Source organism: Fistularia commersonii, chromosome 26 (genome assembly GCF_037954325.1).
Source record: "Fistularia commersonii isolate RoL2024-O1a breed Wild chromosome 26, RoL_Fcom_v1.0, whole genome shotgun sequence".
NCBI classification, from domain to species: Eukaryota; Metazoa; Chordata; class Actinopteri; order Syngnathiformes; family Fistulariidae; genus Fistularia; species Fistularia commersonii.
The window spans coordinates 5,877,592-5,894,434 of record NC_141309.1 but is presented as its reverse complement, the minus strand read 5'-3'; the positions used below and the strand labels follow the sequence as shown (position 1 = coordinate 5,894,434).

The following is a 16,843-nucleotide window of genomic DNA, read 5'->3' as shown; positions in this document are numbered from 1 at the left end:
CCACCTCTGGCAAAATTGCCTACATCCTCAGTTAAACAGATTGTGCCATTCTACCCCTTTAGTAGAAATTGTCTTTGACAAGAATGTGTTAAATAGTTCAGTTTTTTGTGTTTCCTGAAAAAATGACTAAGGCGATTATTTTAAGAGCGTGACGATATGTATTCACCCATTTATTTATTGATGTTCATCATTTGATGCTACTACCCCATGAACCGCAATTGCCCCTCGGGGACAACTTTTTTTTTTTCTTTCTGATTCTGGTTAAATGGCAGAAATACAGCCAATGACAGTCGCGCGATCAACTGAAACTCCGCCCTCTCTGCACAGAGCAGCCAATCAGAGGGACCCTAGGGTTTTTGAAATCCATCACGGTGCACCGCAGCGATCTGCGCGTCTACAGTTGCGAGTTGATATTTTGATATTGAGCAAAGTATAATTTTCGCGAACTTCTCTTCTGTTGCGAAATGCTTCTGCAGAACTGAGATGGCAAAGGGTATGTAAACATGTCACGAATGTCGTATGTGAATGTCGACACGAATGTGTCGTTTCGCACATTACGAGCTCGGGTATAAACAGCAACTCTACCCAGTAAAGAACCCTAGGAAGTTAAACTCGCATCTACGACCAAGAGCGGACGATAAAATAAGCGTGAAGAAAGCTTAAATTGACTGATTTAATTTGTTATCCACTTACTTATTTATTTCCTTATGTTTTAAAGGGAAGAAAAAAACACCGGGAGCTGAGAAAAAGACCGACGACACTCCAGAGCAGAAAGTCAGCAATAAAGAAACGAAGGAAAACAAGCCGTCAATTAACAAGGTATGACTTTCAGCTGTGGGATCTGAGGCCGCTGATGCTGATCCGAGGTGTTGGTGCTGCAGGAGAGTCTGACAGCGAGCTGCATCGTTACAATGCACGGCGAAATTCGCTCAAATATATCCTGGCCCTGACTCTTCGGACGCACTCCATGCATTCATGCATGCATCCATGCAGGCCGGTGGTGTGCAGAGGTCTGCTGATGCCCCCAAAGACTCACGTATAAGGCGAGGAAAGAACATATTTTTAATATTAAATAAAGATGGAGCATGGAATTTATCCGATTTTCATAACCTCCTGCATCTAACCCAGCATCCTCGTCTCAGACCGACACACTTCATGTATTCTTTCACTCCATCCATAAATCTTCCTCCAGGTTTCCTGCCAGGCGATTTAAAACACAACATCTTTCTACCAGTTTATCCAGTCCCCATCTCAGACCGCCTTCTCTTAACTTCTCTCCGAAGCTTTATTTGATTTTCATATAAATCGATCATATTTATTAAGTTCTTTTCCCCAAATGACGTCTCCTGTCACAAAACACCTGAACTGCTGCACTTTTCACATCAGCAGTGGTAAATTCTTTTTCAGTGATCATGAAAGCCAGGTCGCTCGCTCGCTCCAGTGACATAAAAGACCTCTCACATATTTTAAATTAATTTCAGTTTTGAAAATGACTTCACAATTTGCAACTGATTTCTGTAAAACGCACCGCATCGGAAACATCCCACGTAAACATTTCATCAAATTTATCTTTTAAAAAAAAAAAGGAATAAAAACGTAGTTGACCTGAGATGGTGAAAGAGATAAACTAGACACACAAAAAGCAAAAAAAAAAAAAAAGATGCACTGTGACTCAAGGGATTACAGGAAGAAACGACCACCTCTGTTTTTGGATTTTGATGGTTGCACCCGACTGGTTCCTCATGGGTTGGGGGGGTTGGCACCGTTTTCTTCAGACAGAAAGGGTACACTGAGGGGTAAAGGGCTACCAACTACCTCTGCAGTTTGTTGAGCCTCCAAACATTGATCTATCACTGCTGAAATGTAAAAATAACTATCTTATTTCTTTTTCTGATTGTATGCCCCTATCCTGTTGCGCCCCCCCCCCCACTGCATACCAGCCATGCAGAAAGCACAAATACAAAGAGATCCTGGATCTACTTTAAATCCTTTTAGTCCACCCACTTGTAAAAATGACTGAAACTAAACTGTAGGGAACTACAAGGAAATATACTTTTTTTTCTGAAGGTGAGGGTTAGCGGTTGTGTAGTGTTCTTCTATTCCTTTCAGCTTTGACTCATTACATTACATTACATTTACATTGCAGTCATTTGGCAGACGCTTTTTTCCAAAACGACTTACAAGGAGTGCAATTCAGTCACCGGATATCCGAAGTACCAGTAGTCGGAAGTCAGAAGTGACCACTCAACCAAATAGCCATCCCAGAACCATATACATACAAACATTCATTTCATCTTTTTTTTTTGGGTGCAATTAGTAGGGTAGTGCTTGGTAAAGAAGTATGTTTTCAGCTCCTGGCAAAAGATGGGCAGCGACCCCACTGTTCTGACCTTTTTCAGGAACCAACCATCTCAGTCTGGCTTCTCTGACCTTCTCTCCAAAACATCTAACATGCGCTGTTCCTCTGAAGTACTCATTCCTGATCCAGTCCATCCCGGTCACTCCCAAAGAGAACCTCAACATCTTCAGCTCCACCTCTGCCTCCTTTCTTTTTGTCACTGTTTCTAGATCCTACAGCGTGGCTGCTCTCACCGCTGTCTTGTACACCTTTCCTTTCATTCTGCCTGATAGTCTTCTATCACATAGTACCCCTGACACTTTACTCCACCCATTCCAACCTGTTTGAATCTATTTCTTTACGTTTTTTTCCACATTCTCCATTGCTCTCGACTGTTGACCCGAAGTACTTGAAATCCTCCGACTTCTTGATCTCCACTCCCTGTTCCACCCGGGTTCCTGTCATTCACAGACATATATTCTGTCTCGCTGCGACTAACTTTTATTCCTCTCCTTTCCAGAGCATACCTCCACCTCTCGAGATTTTCCGCAACCTGTTCCCTGCTCTCACTACACACCACAATGTCATCTGCAAACAGTTAAATGTTGTGTCCTCACATGCTGTTCAGAGCCAGAGATGGCGTGGGCTGGCCCACTTTCTTTCTTGAAATGGCAATATAGTGATGACTGACTAATTTCCTTTGGAGACTGTGCATTAGCTCCTTTTTTTTTTTTTTTTTTAATTCCTTTTAATTTTTGCATAATAGTAAGAGCTAATAATTCCACAGGACGCTGCAAGCAAAGCACCATCGATTCTACAGAGTCTCAGGAAACCTCGCTCCCCTCTGAGTGACAGCTCAGGTATGCTGATCCAGGAAGGAAATGACTCTGAAGCAACTCCTCCTGATGCAACCAAAGTGAAAAAAGGTGGGTGATCAGCAGCAGCTCCAAGTCGGACACAAACTGTCCCGTTATCGTTAAAGGCTGCATTATTTACCAAGCTGTCGTCTTATTACAAAAGTCTGTCCATGGAGGAACCACATTCTCTTGACAAAGGCTAATTAAGGACTGCTATATTTTTCCCTATTTTTTTTTTTTAATATATATAGATGCAACTAATGAAACAACCTCTGACAGCAATGAACCCAAAGAGAAGACTGACCTGGCTTGCCAGAGTCATCGGCTCAAGACGCAGGCCAGAAACACAACACTGGCGGCCGATCGTAAAGGTTCCACACCCAAAACTAAGAGAAGACCTGGTTGCGCTCCCAGAGTGAAGAAGTAAGAGCACAAAAAGCCGTGTGTCCAGTCGTATTTTTAAGGGAAAAAAAGAAATCGGTCTTTCTTACTTGTGTGTATTTCTCCTCAGGACTGAGAATAACACTCGTCAAAACCGAAAGGTGACAGACTTTTATCCAATAAGGCGGAGCAACCGAAAAACAAAGGGGGAGTTGAAGGTTTGTCTAATATCCTATTGGAGCAGCTTGTATCATGTCCAAAGAATATATTGCTGTTTTTTTTTTTTACCTGCAATGAACATGTTACGTTTTTCTGTCATACACTGTGCATCTGGCACAATCTTTAATTCTAAATGAAATGCTCAAATTGTTGACAGAGTGAAGAGCACAAACACATCAATGACCTAATAAAGAATGGCATCGAGGACGGCATGCAGGTAATTTGGAGTGCAGTAAAATTTCAAATGTTTGGCCAAACTGATGCGGGAACGCATGCTGCCCTGAGGACTGCGTGGGTTTTTATGCGAGTAGCGCAGTAACAGTGATTAAGCAATTGACTTGACTAAGCCAGTGTTTTCCGAATAATCTCGACGACCTAGATCAGTACTTGATCCTGAAGATATTGTGGCCAAATGATTTTCTTTTCTTTTATCATTTAACCCGCAATGTCACTGTTAAGCAAATAAGTGCAATTTTAGAAATATAAAGGCAGTGAGAGTGGATCATTTGTAAGGTAACTTTTACCTTTTTCTTGTTGCTTTATATGAACAGATGAGACACATAGAAGGCAAAGGAAGGGGAGTGTTTGCCGTGAACGGCTTCAAGAAGGGAGACTTTGTCGTAGAGTACCACGGAGAACTACTGGACCTCGCTGAGGCGAAAGAACGAGAGGCCAAATACACCCAGGACCCCCAAACAGGCTGCTACATGTACTACTTCCAGTATGAATCTAAAACCTACTGGTAAGTCACCATCGGTTTCACACTGCTTTTGATGGAGGATCTGAGATCTTCAAGATATGCAAAGCCACTTGCATCCAGGAATAGCTAAACCAAACTGGCACTACAGCAACTGTTTGAAACAAACACTAGTTTACAAACTGTTCATTTGACGGCTTGTTCACAATTTTAAATTAGGTCCTTTTTGTGTGTATGTGTATATACTGTATATATATATATAATTTGTCACTTTAATATTTGTTTATACGCAGTGTGGACGCCACGATGGAAACGAATCGCCTCGGAAGACTGATAAACCACAGTAAGTCCGGCAACTGCCAGACTAGGCTCCATGCGATCGATGGAGTGCCTCACCTGATCCTGGTGGCTTCCAAAGACGTTAAAGCAGACGAAGAGCTGCTGTATGATTATGGTGATCGCAGCAAGGCTTCTATTTTGGCTCATCCCTGGCTTAAACACTGAGCATAACTCAATAATGTTCCTGAGTCAGATGAACTGGTGCTCTTTGCAGTCTTTTTATTTCCAAGTGACAAAATGAGGAATTTTTTTAAATATATATATACATAAGAAAAATGCTTTTAAGAGAAGGCTTAACCTTCTATTGTGGGGAAAAATGTATTTTTGCTATGGTTTTTATCACATTTGAATGCCCTTTTTAACGTGACCTAAAATATTGGTGACTTGAGCTGAAATCCTCCTTTAGATTATGTTTTTTTTTATTGCCCAAAAAGGATTCCCTTTTGTCATGAACAGAGCTGTATTCATTCATGACCTTGTCATAAATTATCATGTGCTTTAAAATCAGGAATAAAACAGATGGATTTTGACGTTTCCCAGCTTAAACAAAATAAATGATGTACGTTTGTTCCGATTCTTCCAAGAGCTTGATTTAAATTGATATATTTTGAGAAATCAATACAAATGATCGTTTCAAATGATAAATAATTTATTTGAGGGAATTAAAAAATAAATTCCAATACTAGTATCAATACTTTCCAGTTAGTCTCATTTCATCCAGTCTTCCACATCATTTGCAGAGAACAAAAATATAAATGCAATTTTCCTCACTTTTACTACCTGAAGGATTTCTGTGGTCTCTCACTCGTACTTTGCAAAGACATCCAAGCACTTCTGCATTTGCTGAAGATGCTCCTTCAGATTCGTGACATCAAATTGTCACTGAGTACAATTCAAGTATTTCCAGGTGGGCTGGAAAAGTTCATATTCCAACAAGAAGCTCCCAAAGCAGGTCCACAGGCCTGCACCCTGGCTGCTGTCTTGGACTAACAGCTGACAAAGGCTGGAGAATCCGAACAGGCAACAGACGGACTATTCTGCCTCCTGGTCCTTCAGTGTTACACACACACACTGAGGAACCTGGAAACATCCATGTTCTCCGGAACATTCCCCTTCGGAGTGTCAGCGGCATATTTTGAACAGCTTCTGACGTTTTGCGTTTCCGTCCCTGGGAGTGTCTGTGAATCTACACAGTTCCCGGACGACATCCAACGAGCCTCTGTCTTATTCAGTTCGAAGGAGGCAGTGCTTTGCAAAATGAAAGTTGTCGCTGAAGCGTACAAATAAAAATGGATCTTACATAATACCTCTCTTTCTCTCATTATCCCTGGTTTCCCGCTCCAGCTTTTTAATTAAATTGTCTATATTTTGTTATGTATTCCGAGTTCCTGTATTTAGTTTGTCATTATCCGTACTGAAGTGAAGACCTTTATATAGCATTGCATTTATATTTTTGTTCAACATATACTTCAACAACAGCTATTCTGTTATCACCAAAGTAAGACATACATTGCTTGTTAGGCTGACAGAGACACAGTGAGAACAGTCAATATAAAAGTGGTTAACTGCTGAGATAATTGTGCCGACAAATCCTGTTTGCCCTCTACGTGGTCACTTCTTTTCACTGTCGCTTTTATTTTCTCCTGAACGAAAACCTACGAACAGAAAAGTTCTCGGGTTAGTTTCTGTTTTCGCGGAACCTTGGAGCCCGTTTCGACATATCTGGCCAAAAACGGCAGCGCTGGAAAAGCAAGCGGCGGTGAGTCACAGCGGAGAGTAATTACGGGGAACAGCAGTTATTCCTGCCAGTTTCCAGCTTCACTGCTCACACAAACATCCTCAGGATCAGCATTAATTCATTTGGTCACAAGTATATCATTAGGAGACTGAGGACTGTCTTTGAGAGCAGTCTGCAGTCTTGCAGCGTCATGTGGAAGCTGCTTAAAATTTTCAGAGTCCTTGCTATTTGAGGTGAAGACGTTAGAATAGAACTACACACTTGGGTTTATCTTCCTTAAAGCACTAGATCTGCAACAACGTCTGCGGGGAAACGGGGCAGCGAGTTACTTACAGCTTGCTTATAGTTGTTCTCTCCTCTTTTGCATCATTTATGGCCACCGGGCCGTGCACCGCGGCTGCTGGCGCCTCCAGGTCCACTTCCACCATGGCCAGTTCAGCCTGGGGTAGAATCCCGCTGCAGAGCAACGGCAATTTAATTCATTTGAAAATGTCGCACACCCGGACAAACGATACGTGATAACGCACACGTTTACAAAATTTGCAGGGAAAAACTCAAGCTTCCTAGCTTTCGATGTGATCATATAACTCCCTCACTCATGAGAATACACTGGCTATCTGTGAGGCAATAACTTTCAAGTTAGTTAATGGTTTTTCACCGTGTTACATCACTGAGTTACTTGTTGCCATGAGAGCCTAACTGCTGCCTTCAACGACCTGCGATGTAACTCAGGAAAACCAAGCGTGTTTATTTTTTCAAAAACTAAAGCTGCATTGTAAATTTAGGTTAAAAAACAAAGCTCACCACCATCAAGGGGGGCCTGTCAACACAGATCGAATGCTTATCTATTTTTATCACAAACTGCTTTACCGGGTTGCACTTTTCATAGCCTTGCTACTTTTTACGTGCACTCTTTGTGTTCTGTACTTTGTAACTAGGATCTAAAGAGCAAATAAAAGTTTATTGTTATCTGAGTGGTCAGAAAGTTGAGAGATTTGGCCATCTTGATTTGCCATTACGAATTCCGCCAACGGACGATCATCGACTCCTCGAATGGCATTTAAATTGAGCGAATATGATGTTTTTAAAACACACCGGCTGATCCCGAGCGGCAAATCCCCAAAGACAATCAGTCCATTCGGTCAGGCGAGACCGAGAAAACCAGACGTTGTTCATAATTTAGAGAAGAACTTTGATGTTTCCACCTCAGAAGTTACTTGGAATGATAAATCCGCCCCAAAGCCAGATGGTAATTTAGTGATGGAGCCAATAATCCCTGCAGCCCTATCGTCCTATATCTCCTGATAAACATCTCAATTATGGCTCAGTTAATGAGTTGTTGTGACAGCTGGTCTAAATGCTACAGACCGGAAAAACTTCTGTTTTTACAAATCAGGGAATGGTTCTAAGTGTGAACTTTATTTTTAGTTAACTTTTGCAACAAATACACCAACCTCTTAAAGAGCTGCAGCTCCTCCTGGGCCACCATGAGCTGCGCCTTCAGCTGGTTCCTCTCCTGCAGGACCTCCTTCAGCTCCTGCATGGTGAAGCGCGGTCTGTTGGGGTCGGTCAGGTCCACCACCAGCTGGTTTGCTCCCGCCTCTTGCTTCAAATTAAAAAAAAAAAAAATCGGGATTTTTTTTTCTTTTCCATAAAATGAGACAGAAGAGGATTGCAGGAATGGGAAAAGTGCCTCACCGTGCCCTGCCTGGAGGAGCCTTCCGTGATGATCCTGTCCAGCTCTCCCCTTAGGTTATCCCGCTCCATTTTCAGCTCCTCCAGGGACAAGTTGTATTTGTTCACCAGCGTCTCGAACATTTCCAAAACGCGGACGATTCGGAACTGCAAATCCGACACCTCCTCGCCGGCCCCGCTGATTTTCAGTAAGTCTCGACCGATCACGTAGGAAATGTCGTAGACATCCTCGACCGTCAGCTCGAAGGCGTTTTTCTCGAATGCTAGCGCGGGAGACGACTCTTCGCCGAAGTCCATGGCGGAAAGATACGAAGTTTAACCGAAAAAAAAAATACAATTCAGGGTATTTTCACGTACTTGTTTTGGGGTGCAGCACTTTAGAGCTTCGGAAAAGGGTTACCAACAACTTCCAGAGGAGCTGCACTTCCCCCATCACTCGTCCGCCAATGGCGTGATTCGCCGGACAGCAGAGGAGGGCAGAGTATCCTAGCGACAGGTGAGTACAAAGATGAAGGATGAGACAAGAGAACTCCCTCCCTTGTCAATGCTTACACCGGAAGTGGACCGTGGACGATCGTTTTCTCCTCACCTCACGCCGGATCAAGAGGGATTAAAAAAAACAACTTTTTTTTTTTAATTTGCTAATTGCTTCGAGAACTTTGGAAGTAAACTCTTATTTATTTCACCTCGATTAAATGTAATAAAGACAGACGACAGGATACTGACCAGACATCCTTTTATTTCTCCAAAGATATAAACAACTCGGCCATATTTGTACTGGTCATGGCGTTTTTGTAGTAAGACAGTCACATGTAGCAAATGAAAATAAAACTTTTATTACCATTTATTTCAGAACAAACATAGTTTTTTTAAACATGCAACCTTTGACATTTAGATAAAAATTGTTGGTATAAAGTTTTCTCAGCTGTTTTATGACTGAGATTGGACAATTGGCGCTCTCAAGGGTTGTGCCAACATGAGTGCATTAGTAACATCTTCTTTACATAGATTTAAGAACTCACAAAAAACACTAAATCAGATACAATCTCTCAATGGAAAAGACCAAAATCTAGATCTTCTTCTGATCCATACCAGTGAGATGTCGTCATTAATCAGACATATAAGGCACTTCAGAGTGATAGGGAAAATTTGTAGATTTATTTTAGTTAGTTATTATTACTTTACGGCATAGTTTAAAAAAAATAAATTGTGCAACATTGGGGAAAAAAAAAGAAGCAAAGTTCTTGTATTAATACAATTGGCTGCTAATTTCAATGCATCCATTAATCTTAAATGATCCCAGCAACAACAGCATCCCTGGGTGGTTTGGAAAAAATGGTAACTGAAAGTCTCAACAGCATTCTGACTGCTTTGTCTAATGGTGAAAAGGGAACTTTGTTATCAGCAGGTCTTGGCCTAACTGAAGACGTATGATAGCTGAGACCTGAATGTTAAGCAGCCATTTCCAACGCAAAGCTTGACACACCGGCATGGAAAAATCCATTGCCAAGGCACGAATAAGGTATTTTAGCAGCTCGTGATGATCTTACCAAGATCATTTCTGTTGGTTTTTGCTTAGATTCTCATCCTGAAGCAGAATGGATTCCAGTCTCAGGGAAGAAAATTATTTGAATAACCTCAGTCTACAGCCCAGTCTCAGATAGCGGTAACGCTGTTGCGTGGGAGTTCTTCCAAAAGCTGCTGATTAGCTGAACTGCTCCGAAAAGATATTATCAATAACAATCAGTAGAATTGAATAAAGAACCCATGGGTTATCTGTCACAGCGCAATGTAAGGGGAATATCACCTCTCGTATGTACTATATATCAATGAAAAAACTGTAACGATTGTTGACATAACAGGGGAAAAAAATAAGACATGAATATAAAATTTAAAAATTAAATTCAATATCATACAAAATAAACAAGTCTTCTGATTGGCAGCAGTGTCGGATCATCTGCGATTAAACCAGCCGCTACCATTGGCATGATGGCCGTGAAGATCCTGTGAATGGAAAAGAGGGGAGGTGATTCATTCAGATGTAGACAGGAGGGAAATTCAGTTAGGAAAATTGTTTGGACCGGGCCGTTTTACTTGTAAAACGTAGTGAAACTGTTGATGAGAGGGAATGTAGAAACTACTTATTCCTGAGCCACTGATGGGGAGAAAACTAATTTGGATGTATCTTGACTCCATCATCTCATCATGAGTTAGCAAAAAAATTAAAGCTTATCAAGATTTTAAGATGATGTAACATTGCATGAATGGGTTTGCTGTGTCACAGGGGAGAGAGTGAGTTCCTGCTCCAGCTGACAACAAACTTCTGTGTATGAAAATCGTGAATTAATGTACGTCAGTCGTGTTAGCCTGATTACTCACAAGCGCCTGATTCCTGACTCAGGCTGCTCAGCAGAGGCAGAGGACGGAGGGGACTGGAAACAAGCAACGGAGCTGTCGTCTTCCTCAATCTCCTCACTTTGTAATGCAGGAAAAAAAAAAAGCAAATTTACTTTAAATTATTTTACACAAATTCCATAGCATTAAAATCTCAACTATCAGAAAGGAAAGCACACCTTTTGTAATATGCCAGCTCTTCCTGTAACAGGAACACTTGAGATTTGAGCTCATTTTTCTCCTGCAAAACATCACGCAGCTCCTGCAGGGTGAAGCGAGGCGCATCCGACTCATCCTCTGGCTCCACATCGGCTGATGACTTCTGCCGTACAAATACAAATTCAGCGTCTCGCTGTTCGTGGCAGTGACACCTGGGGTTAGAGAGAGATACACGCATCTGCCAGCTACTGAGTGGGGGCAGATATCCACTTCTGTACGGAAAAAAATGACTCATGCATATTTTTTTTTGTTTATTTTTACATTTTCTGAAGTTTTATTACTGTCGACACACTCAGTGTCCACAAAGCTCGACACATTTGGTGGGAAATATCTAGTCAGGTCCAGAAATAAGTGAGTCTCAAGCATATCAGGTATCTAACTGCAATGTGTATCAAGCTAAGTTCACACCTAGAACAATGTCATATCTGAAAGTTCAAAATTGACAAAGTTACCAGTGACAGCTGCGATGTGTCCTCATCATCCAGTTTCTCTTTATTCTCCCTCTTTATTGACTTTGAGAGAAGAGAAGGGCTCTTGTGCTCGAAGCAGTTCGCCAGAAAGCCGGGGTCTGCTCCACACTCTACCCACACCGAATTTGTCTTGGCGGTGTTAGACTGTGTTGACAACTGAATTTAGGGCAAAAGAACAACTCAGGCACTGAGCAGAAATTTTTTATATGCAACAGTGATACAAAACAAAACCAAAAAAAAAAAAAATCCAAGTGGCTGCCAGCAGTCTTGTTTCTTACTGTTGGAGATGAAGACATGCCAGACCTGGACGGAAAGGTATCCACGATCTCAGCCACCTCTCTCTCCAGTTCGCATTCCCGGAGCTCCTTTCTGAGACGCACCACCTCCAGCTGCAGAACCCCCAGCTCCTGCTGCCGGGCCTGAGCTGCAGCCTCGAGCTCCGCCCTCTGCTGGATCAGCGCTTTGCCCTGCACCTCCATCGCTCCTATCCTGTGACGAAGATCCTGATTGATTCGTATCAGTCGGTGCTGCTGCATCTGGAGCTGCAGTTGTAAGGGATTGTTTGTCTTCAGTACATTTGGATGATTGATGTATATTGCTGTTTGTTGTTTGTGAGATTGTGAGCGTCACGAGCCTCACCGCCTCAACGTCGTCATTTCTTTGCGTCAGTTCATGATCTTTGGCTCGGATTTCATCCCTTTGCTTTTCCACCAAGTCTTTCAGTCTAGTCATTCCTTGGGTTTCTTTTTCATACATTCCTGAAAAAAAAACGACAACAAAGAAGCTAAGATGGGTTCTGTTACCTTTCAAATAAAATGCCGTCAGCTGACTCTCATACTGCACAACCCTGGTTCTCTAAAGTGGGAGGTTGAGGTTCCTCAATTTAGGCAGTTACAGAAAAATCACCTTTAAACAATAATTTCTCTTTTCTTTCAACAAAACATTAAATATTTATATATAAAACAAATGCTTGGTTTGCTATAACATTCACTTCTTTTCGCTCGGACATTCTTTTATGACCCTCAGCAAATTGATTTGATATCGTTTGAAGTTATTTGAAAAAGTATTAAATAAATTTTCCATCATAATTTTAAAAGGAATTATCTAAATTGTTAAAATAAAAACCTTCACAAACTTTTTAAATCAAACTTTTTCTTGTTAGTATGTGTGGTGTGTGTATTTCACCACATTGGTACGTTTCAAACACTTATGGCTAGAGTAATGTTCACAAATTCCCATTCCTATAATTAAGAGTTAGAATCTGAAGTTCAATCATGCCTACTCTACAAAAAAAAAAAAAAAACTTTGAAAAAAAAGAAAGACTGCTTTCAGATTTTTCCCCAGCAAAAAAATGGTTGCAAAGAATTCAGACCATTCCGCACCCAAACATTGAGATTATCATGTTAATCAGTAGTACGAGTGCTGTGGACCAGGCAGTAAGCGTAGCTGCAGCCACCATGAACGTCTCGTTCAAGTGTTACATTCTGCCTTGTGTGTTTCAAAAATAGTCTCCTTTCCAAGCTCCCTGTCGCCTTGTTTCACAGCCTCTTTTTATGTCAACATGCAAGCATGCAGCATGAACTGTGTGATCCCTCGTGACTGCACTGTATGTGCAGCCGATGTTTAATCAGCATAAAGTATCACAAAGTTACAGTGTGCAAAAATATGACTTATAAATCCAATCTGTTCTGTCTGTGCTGAGGTTGAATGTGGACTGTTTGAGAAAATATCATGGTTTCATGGATTTATTATTGGTAGTATTTTTTCTAAGCTTTCTTTTTTAATTGTGGTTAGTTAGTTGTGGAGAGGTATTCAACTCTTCTATATATATATATATATATATATATATATATATATATATATATTTTTTTTTTTTTTTTAATGGTATAAAGTAAATAAATTTGCTGTACTTATTAACTATAAATGTGTTTTCATGCAGTGATACTGGTCCACTCAAGTTATCGTTCTTTAGAATAACAACCCAAATTAACCATAATTTAACTACAGAGACGAGTTCTTATACTTTCAATCACTCATGATGCAGGAAATTAGGGAATATTTTTCTGGAAGTCAGCATGACTTTGGCATCCACATGCCGAAAAGTCAGTGTATATTTAACCAAGCTACAATTCACAGGTATGCCTGTCTGTTTGTCCTTTTTAAAACTTGAGGAAGCCTTAGCCTTAAAAACTACTAACAAGCAACAAGTATTTTCTTCTGCGATAAATTATACTTGGATGTTGCTGCTAACAACCCACCCTCCTGCTTCTGTAACTCTTCCTCGCTGACTAGAGGCTGGCTGAAGGACACACTCGCCAGCAGCTTCTTGTTCTCTGCCTGAAGCTGGGCGATCTGGGAGAGCAGGTCCTGGACTTCCCCTTGCCACACATCCTCGACCTGCTCCAGCTCCTATGGAGTGCATGCATGCGCACACACACACACAAACGCACACACAGAAAAAGAAAAGCAAAATTCTTTATATGGATTTAAGGTCGAGAAAATCTGCACGATTTGCACAATCAGATCATATAATCATATAAGCATCAGATTTTCCAAACTCAAGGGAGTTCTTTCTCTCCATCCATCCAACTATCTATCTCAATAAACAGAAGAATTGAAAACTTCTTCACTTAGGTACAAACCAAAATAAAAAAAAAATGTAGAGAGTACTGAGATATTGTAAGATAAGATTAGATTGACTTTATTGATCCTATGGCAGGGAAATTCAACTGTCAAAGAAGCATTACAGGGTATAAACTTGTCTGAATAGTATTAATAGGAACAAGATGCAAATAAACAATAGAGATACTTATACAAAGACTTTGTACAATATATACAGTGCAAAAATATAAAATGAAATTAAAAATTGCCTTATGCAGAGAGCAGTTAACAGGTGTAGATTTAGTAAATGCAGTCTTTGGCCAAGCACTGTCAGCCCAGCTGAACACACAAACTCCCTAAGCCCAGAGTGCCAAAGGCCCAAATAGCTGTTTTTGTTATTCAGTGGAACATCTCAAACTCCACATTTTCCAAACAATTGCTCAAAGGTAAACACAAACACCCACACAAAAGAAAATCTCAACGTGACTTTTTACTGTTCATTTGTTGAACACCCTCAATGTTCAATCTTATCCCCCATTCTTAAGAGAACTCAGTGCACATTTTCTGGTTGGTCTTAAAAATTCAGCAAGACCAACCAGAAAATGTTGAATCTTTGTTAAAAATGACACAGGCATCCACATCCAAAAATGTTGGTCAAAAATTGAACAGGTGATTTCTTCTTTGATTCTATTTCTGACACTTTTAGATAACCGATAATTCAAGATATGTAGCATTTATGGTCATGTATGCAGTCTGGAAACATGTTTCTGTGCACAAGGCAGTTGTTATTTTGCTGTCCACCGTGAAGCCAGACACGTAGCAATAAATAATAAGCCTGATTTCCAAATGATTATCACTTGATAATGATATAATAACACCCTATATCAGACCTGGGTATTTTACTACCGTGGGCCACATACGACCCGATGTGCTTTTTTTATCCGGCCTATTTTCTTTGATTATTTTAATAAATATTTTCAATCAATATTGAATTTAAAAAAAACTTGTTTTCTTCCTTTTGTTAGGATGATTACATACAAAATAATGTCGGTCAGTACATTTATATGATCATTAATGATTTTAAAATTGAAAAAAAAAGCCCCCCAAATTGAAATCTTTAAATTGCAATTTTTATTTTGTTCACCTAGTTGGCCCGAGGATAAAAATGAAAAAAGAAATGTGGCCCGCCAGCCAAAATAATTTCCCACCCCTGCCCTATATGATATACTTGTGTGAAAATGTTTTTTTTTTTTTTTAATTGAACACAAATAGCATGAACAAATATACATATGTACAAATAAACGTGGCAAGATAGAATCAAATGTCAATGAAACAACCGGGGATGAGGAAGCAAAGGACATAAGGACATTCGTTCTGTATGTAATCAAAAGTTAACATTGTTAAAGGTTTGTGAGAAATGTTTAATGCTAGGCAAAAAAGAGAGTAAAAGGAAATAACTAAATAAATAGATAGAGAAATAAAATAAAATAAAAAATAAAAAAAACCTGCAAGGGGAATATAACATGTATTCAACTTGGTTGTTCACAAGGAATCTCAGACTTCAAACTGTATATGTTTTGGTTTTTGGATTTTTCCATTTTACGTTCTTTTTCAATAAAGAACGTAAAATTGGGGGAACACTTTTGCATTCTGTTTTTGTGAATGAAGAACTCGGCCAAACCTAAAATAACATTGACACATAGTTCATCTCTTTTGTTGCTTAACAGTAAACCAAATGTTATGTCATCTCTTGAGAAGCAAACTGGTGACAATGGAAAATTGTCTTTAACCCATTTTTGGAGTTTCAGCCCAAAAGCCCTGTATTTTTTCGCATGAGAAAAATATATGGTCAGTGGTTTCAATGTTGTCTCCACAAAAGATACAAATCTGATCATCAATATTAAAGCGTACCCTCAATAATTCCTTAAATGAGTAGATGTGATTTTGTGTGCAATGAGGTGAAGGACCGCAGCTGAAACCTCATGCGTGACGGTTCGTCACAGAACCAGGAAGTGGGCGGTTCTGCCTTTGGCGCGAGATTCTGCGATCGGACGTGAACGACGTGACGTGATTTAACTAAGTGGGAAGTTTACACGACACGCGAACGCACACTGACCTTCTGGTGCCTTTTCTCCTGCTCTCCGCGGTCCCTGCGTTCCTGCCGCAGCCTGTCCAGCTCCGCCCGCAGCTCCTCGGTCTCTCGGGCGGCCGCCCCGCGGCTCACCAGCTTCTCCAGCAGCTCCAGCACCCGCACGACCTTGGGCACCACGCCGGTCAGGGAATCGCAGCCGAATCGGTCGATGATCCGTTCGAACTCCTGGCCGAGGACTGCCGCTATATCGTACACGTCCATGACCGTGAGCTCCGTCGCGGGTCTGTCGAGCGCCGACATGACGAAGTTTTTATTTACTTCCCCGAGTCTCTGAAAAGCACTCCGAAGTGTAACGGCGGCTCACATTTTAGGCCGAAAGGCGAGTTTTTGAGCGTCGAGCGGGGAGTCCCGCCGGAGGAGCAGCTCTCTGTTGACACTTACAACTCAAGCCGTCTGCTACTCAGGTTTTTGGGGATGTTGCGTTCAAGTCCTCTTCGAGAATATCGAAAATTATAAGTGCACCGATTTCCCCAATGTTGACACAATGTTACAAATACCAGTTTGATAATGAAGGATGAATTAAATCTTGCTTGAGTTTCGGCATCTAGACGAAATAGGTGTCGATAGCCGTATGCCCTTCGTTCCTTTCCGACTCTAGCGAATCATCTGCCTCCGTTTAACGCTGTTCTCTGCGAGTCGATACTCGCATGTACAACAGTCCGTGAAGGCAACACTGCGTTACCTCGTACTTCAAAATGCGCATGTCATGATTCGGTTGCAATAAAAATATCACTGTCCCTGTT

The 16,843-nt window shown here is 41.0% G+C and overlaps 3 protein-coding genes across 4 annotated transcripts; 1 reads left to right on the top strand and 2 right to left on the bottom strand.

Moving 5' to 3' along the window:
- Nucleotides 1-395: 395 nt before the first annotated feature.
- Nucleotides 396-5,414, top strand: kmt5ab (lysine methyltransferase 5Ab). The gene is made up of 8 exons (XM_086174184.1): nt 396-493; nt 719-819; nt 3,126-3,264; nt 3,447-3,618; nt 3,707-3,794; nt 3,953-4,012; nt 4,347-4,537; nt 4,786-5,414. The coding sequence occupies exons 1-8, from the start codon at nt 484-486 to the stop codon at nt 4,994-4,996; spliced, it is 972 nt and encodes a 323-aa protein (XP_086030310.1). The 5' UTR covers nt 396-483; the 3' UTR covers nt 4,997-5,414.
- An 89-nt stretch (nt 5,415-5,503) lies between these two features.
- On the bottom strand, nt 5,504-8,702 carry rilpl2 (Rab interacting lysosomal protein-like 2). The gene is made up of 4 exons (XM_086174185.1): nt 8,268-8,702; nt 8,024-8,175; nt 6,903-7,025; nt 5,504-6,486 (listed from the first exon to the last, which is right to left on the bottom strand). Exons 1-4 carry the CDS (start codon nt 8,559-8,561, stop codon nt 6,465-6,467), a joined length of 591 nt encoding a protein of 196 aa, XP_086030311.1. The 5' UTR covers nt 8,562-8,702; the 3' UTR covers nt 5,504-6,464.
- Nucleotides 8,703-8,995: 293 nt separating this feature from the next.
- On the bottom strand, nt 8,996-16,592 carry LOC147218346 (RILP-like protein 1). 2 transcript variants are annotated; one of them, XM_086173835.1, is made up of 9 exons: nt 16,405-16,439; nt 16,065-16,323; nt 13,606-13,756; nt 11,987-12,105; nt 11,626-11,889; nt 11,330-11,503; nt 10,838-10,980; nt 10,644-10,739; nt 8,996-10,268 (listed from the first exon to the last, which is right to left on the bottom strand). In XM_086173835.1, the coding sequence occupies exons 2-9, from the start codon at nt 16,299-16,301 to the stop codon at nt 10,175-10,177; spliced, it is 1,278 nt and encodes a 425-aa protein (XP_086029961.1). In that variant the 5' UTR covers nt 16,302-16,323; nt 16,405-16,439; the 3' UTR covers nt 8,996-10,174. The 2 variants fall into 2 exon arrangements, with proteins under 2 accessions (XP_086029961.1, XP_086029960.1); XM_086173834.1 differs by having other exon boundaries at nt 16,065-16,592.
- Nucleotides 16,593-16,843: the final 251 nt, after the last annotated feature.

Coding starts and splice junctions, on each gene's coding strand:
- LOC147218346 (XM_086173834.1), bottom strand. CDS start 16,340: ATGTCGGCGCTCGACAGACCCGCGACGGAGCTCACGGTCATGGACGTG. Junction 11,504..11,625: donor GCATGTCTTCATCTCCAACA/GTAAGAAACAAG, acceptor CCCTAAATTCAG/TTGTCAACACAGTCTAACAC. Junction 10,269..10,643: donor GAGTCAGGAATCAGGCGCTT/GTGAGTAATCAG, acceptor TTCCATTCACAG/GATCTTCACGGCCATCATGC.
- kmt5ab (XM_086174184.1), top strand. Junction 820..3,125: donor ACAAGCCGTCAATTAACAAG/GTATGACTTTCA, acceptor ATAATTCCACAG/GACGCTGCAAGCAAAGCACC. Junction 3,265..3,446: donor TGCAACCAAAGTGAAAAAAG/GTGGGTGATCAG, acceptor TAATATATATAG/ATGCAACTAATGAAACAACC.
- rilpl2 (XM_086174185.1), bottom strand. CDS start 8,561: ATGGACTTCGGCGAAGAGTCGTCTCCCGCGCTAGCATTCGAGAAAAAC. Junction 8,176..8,267: donor GCTCCTCCAGGCAGGGCACG/GTGAGGCACTTT, acceptor TTTAATTTGAAG/CAAGAGGCGGGAGCAAACCA. Junction 7,026..8,023: donor GAGCTGCAGCTCTTTAAGAG/GTTGGTGTATTT, acceptor GTTGCTCTGCAG/CGGGATTCTACCCCAGGCTG.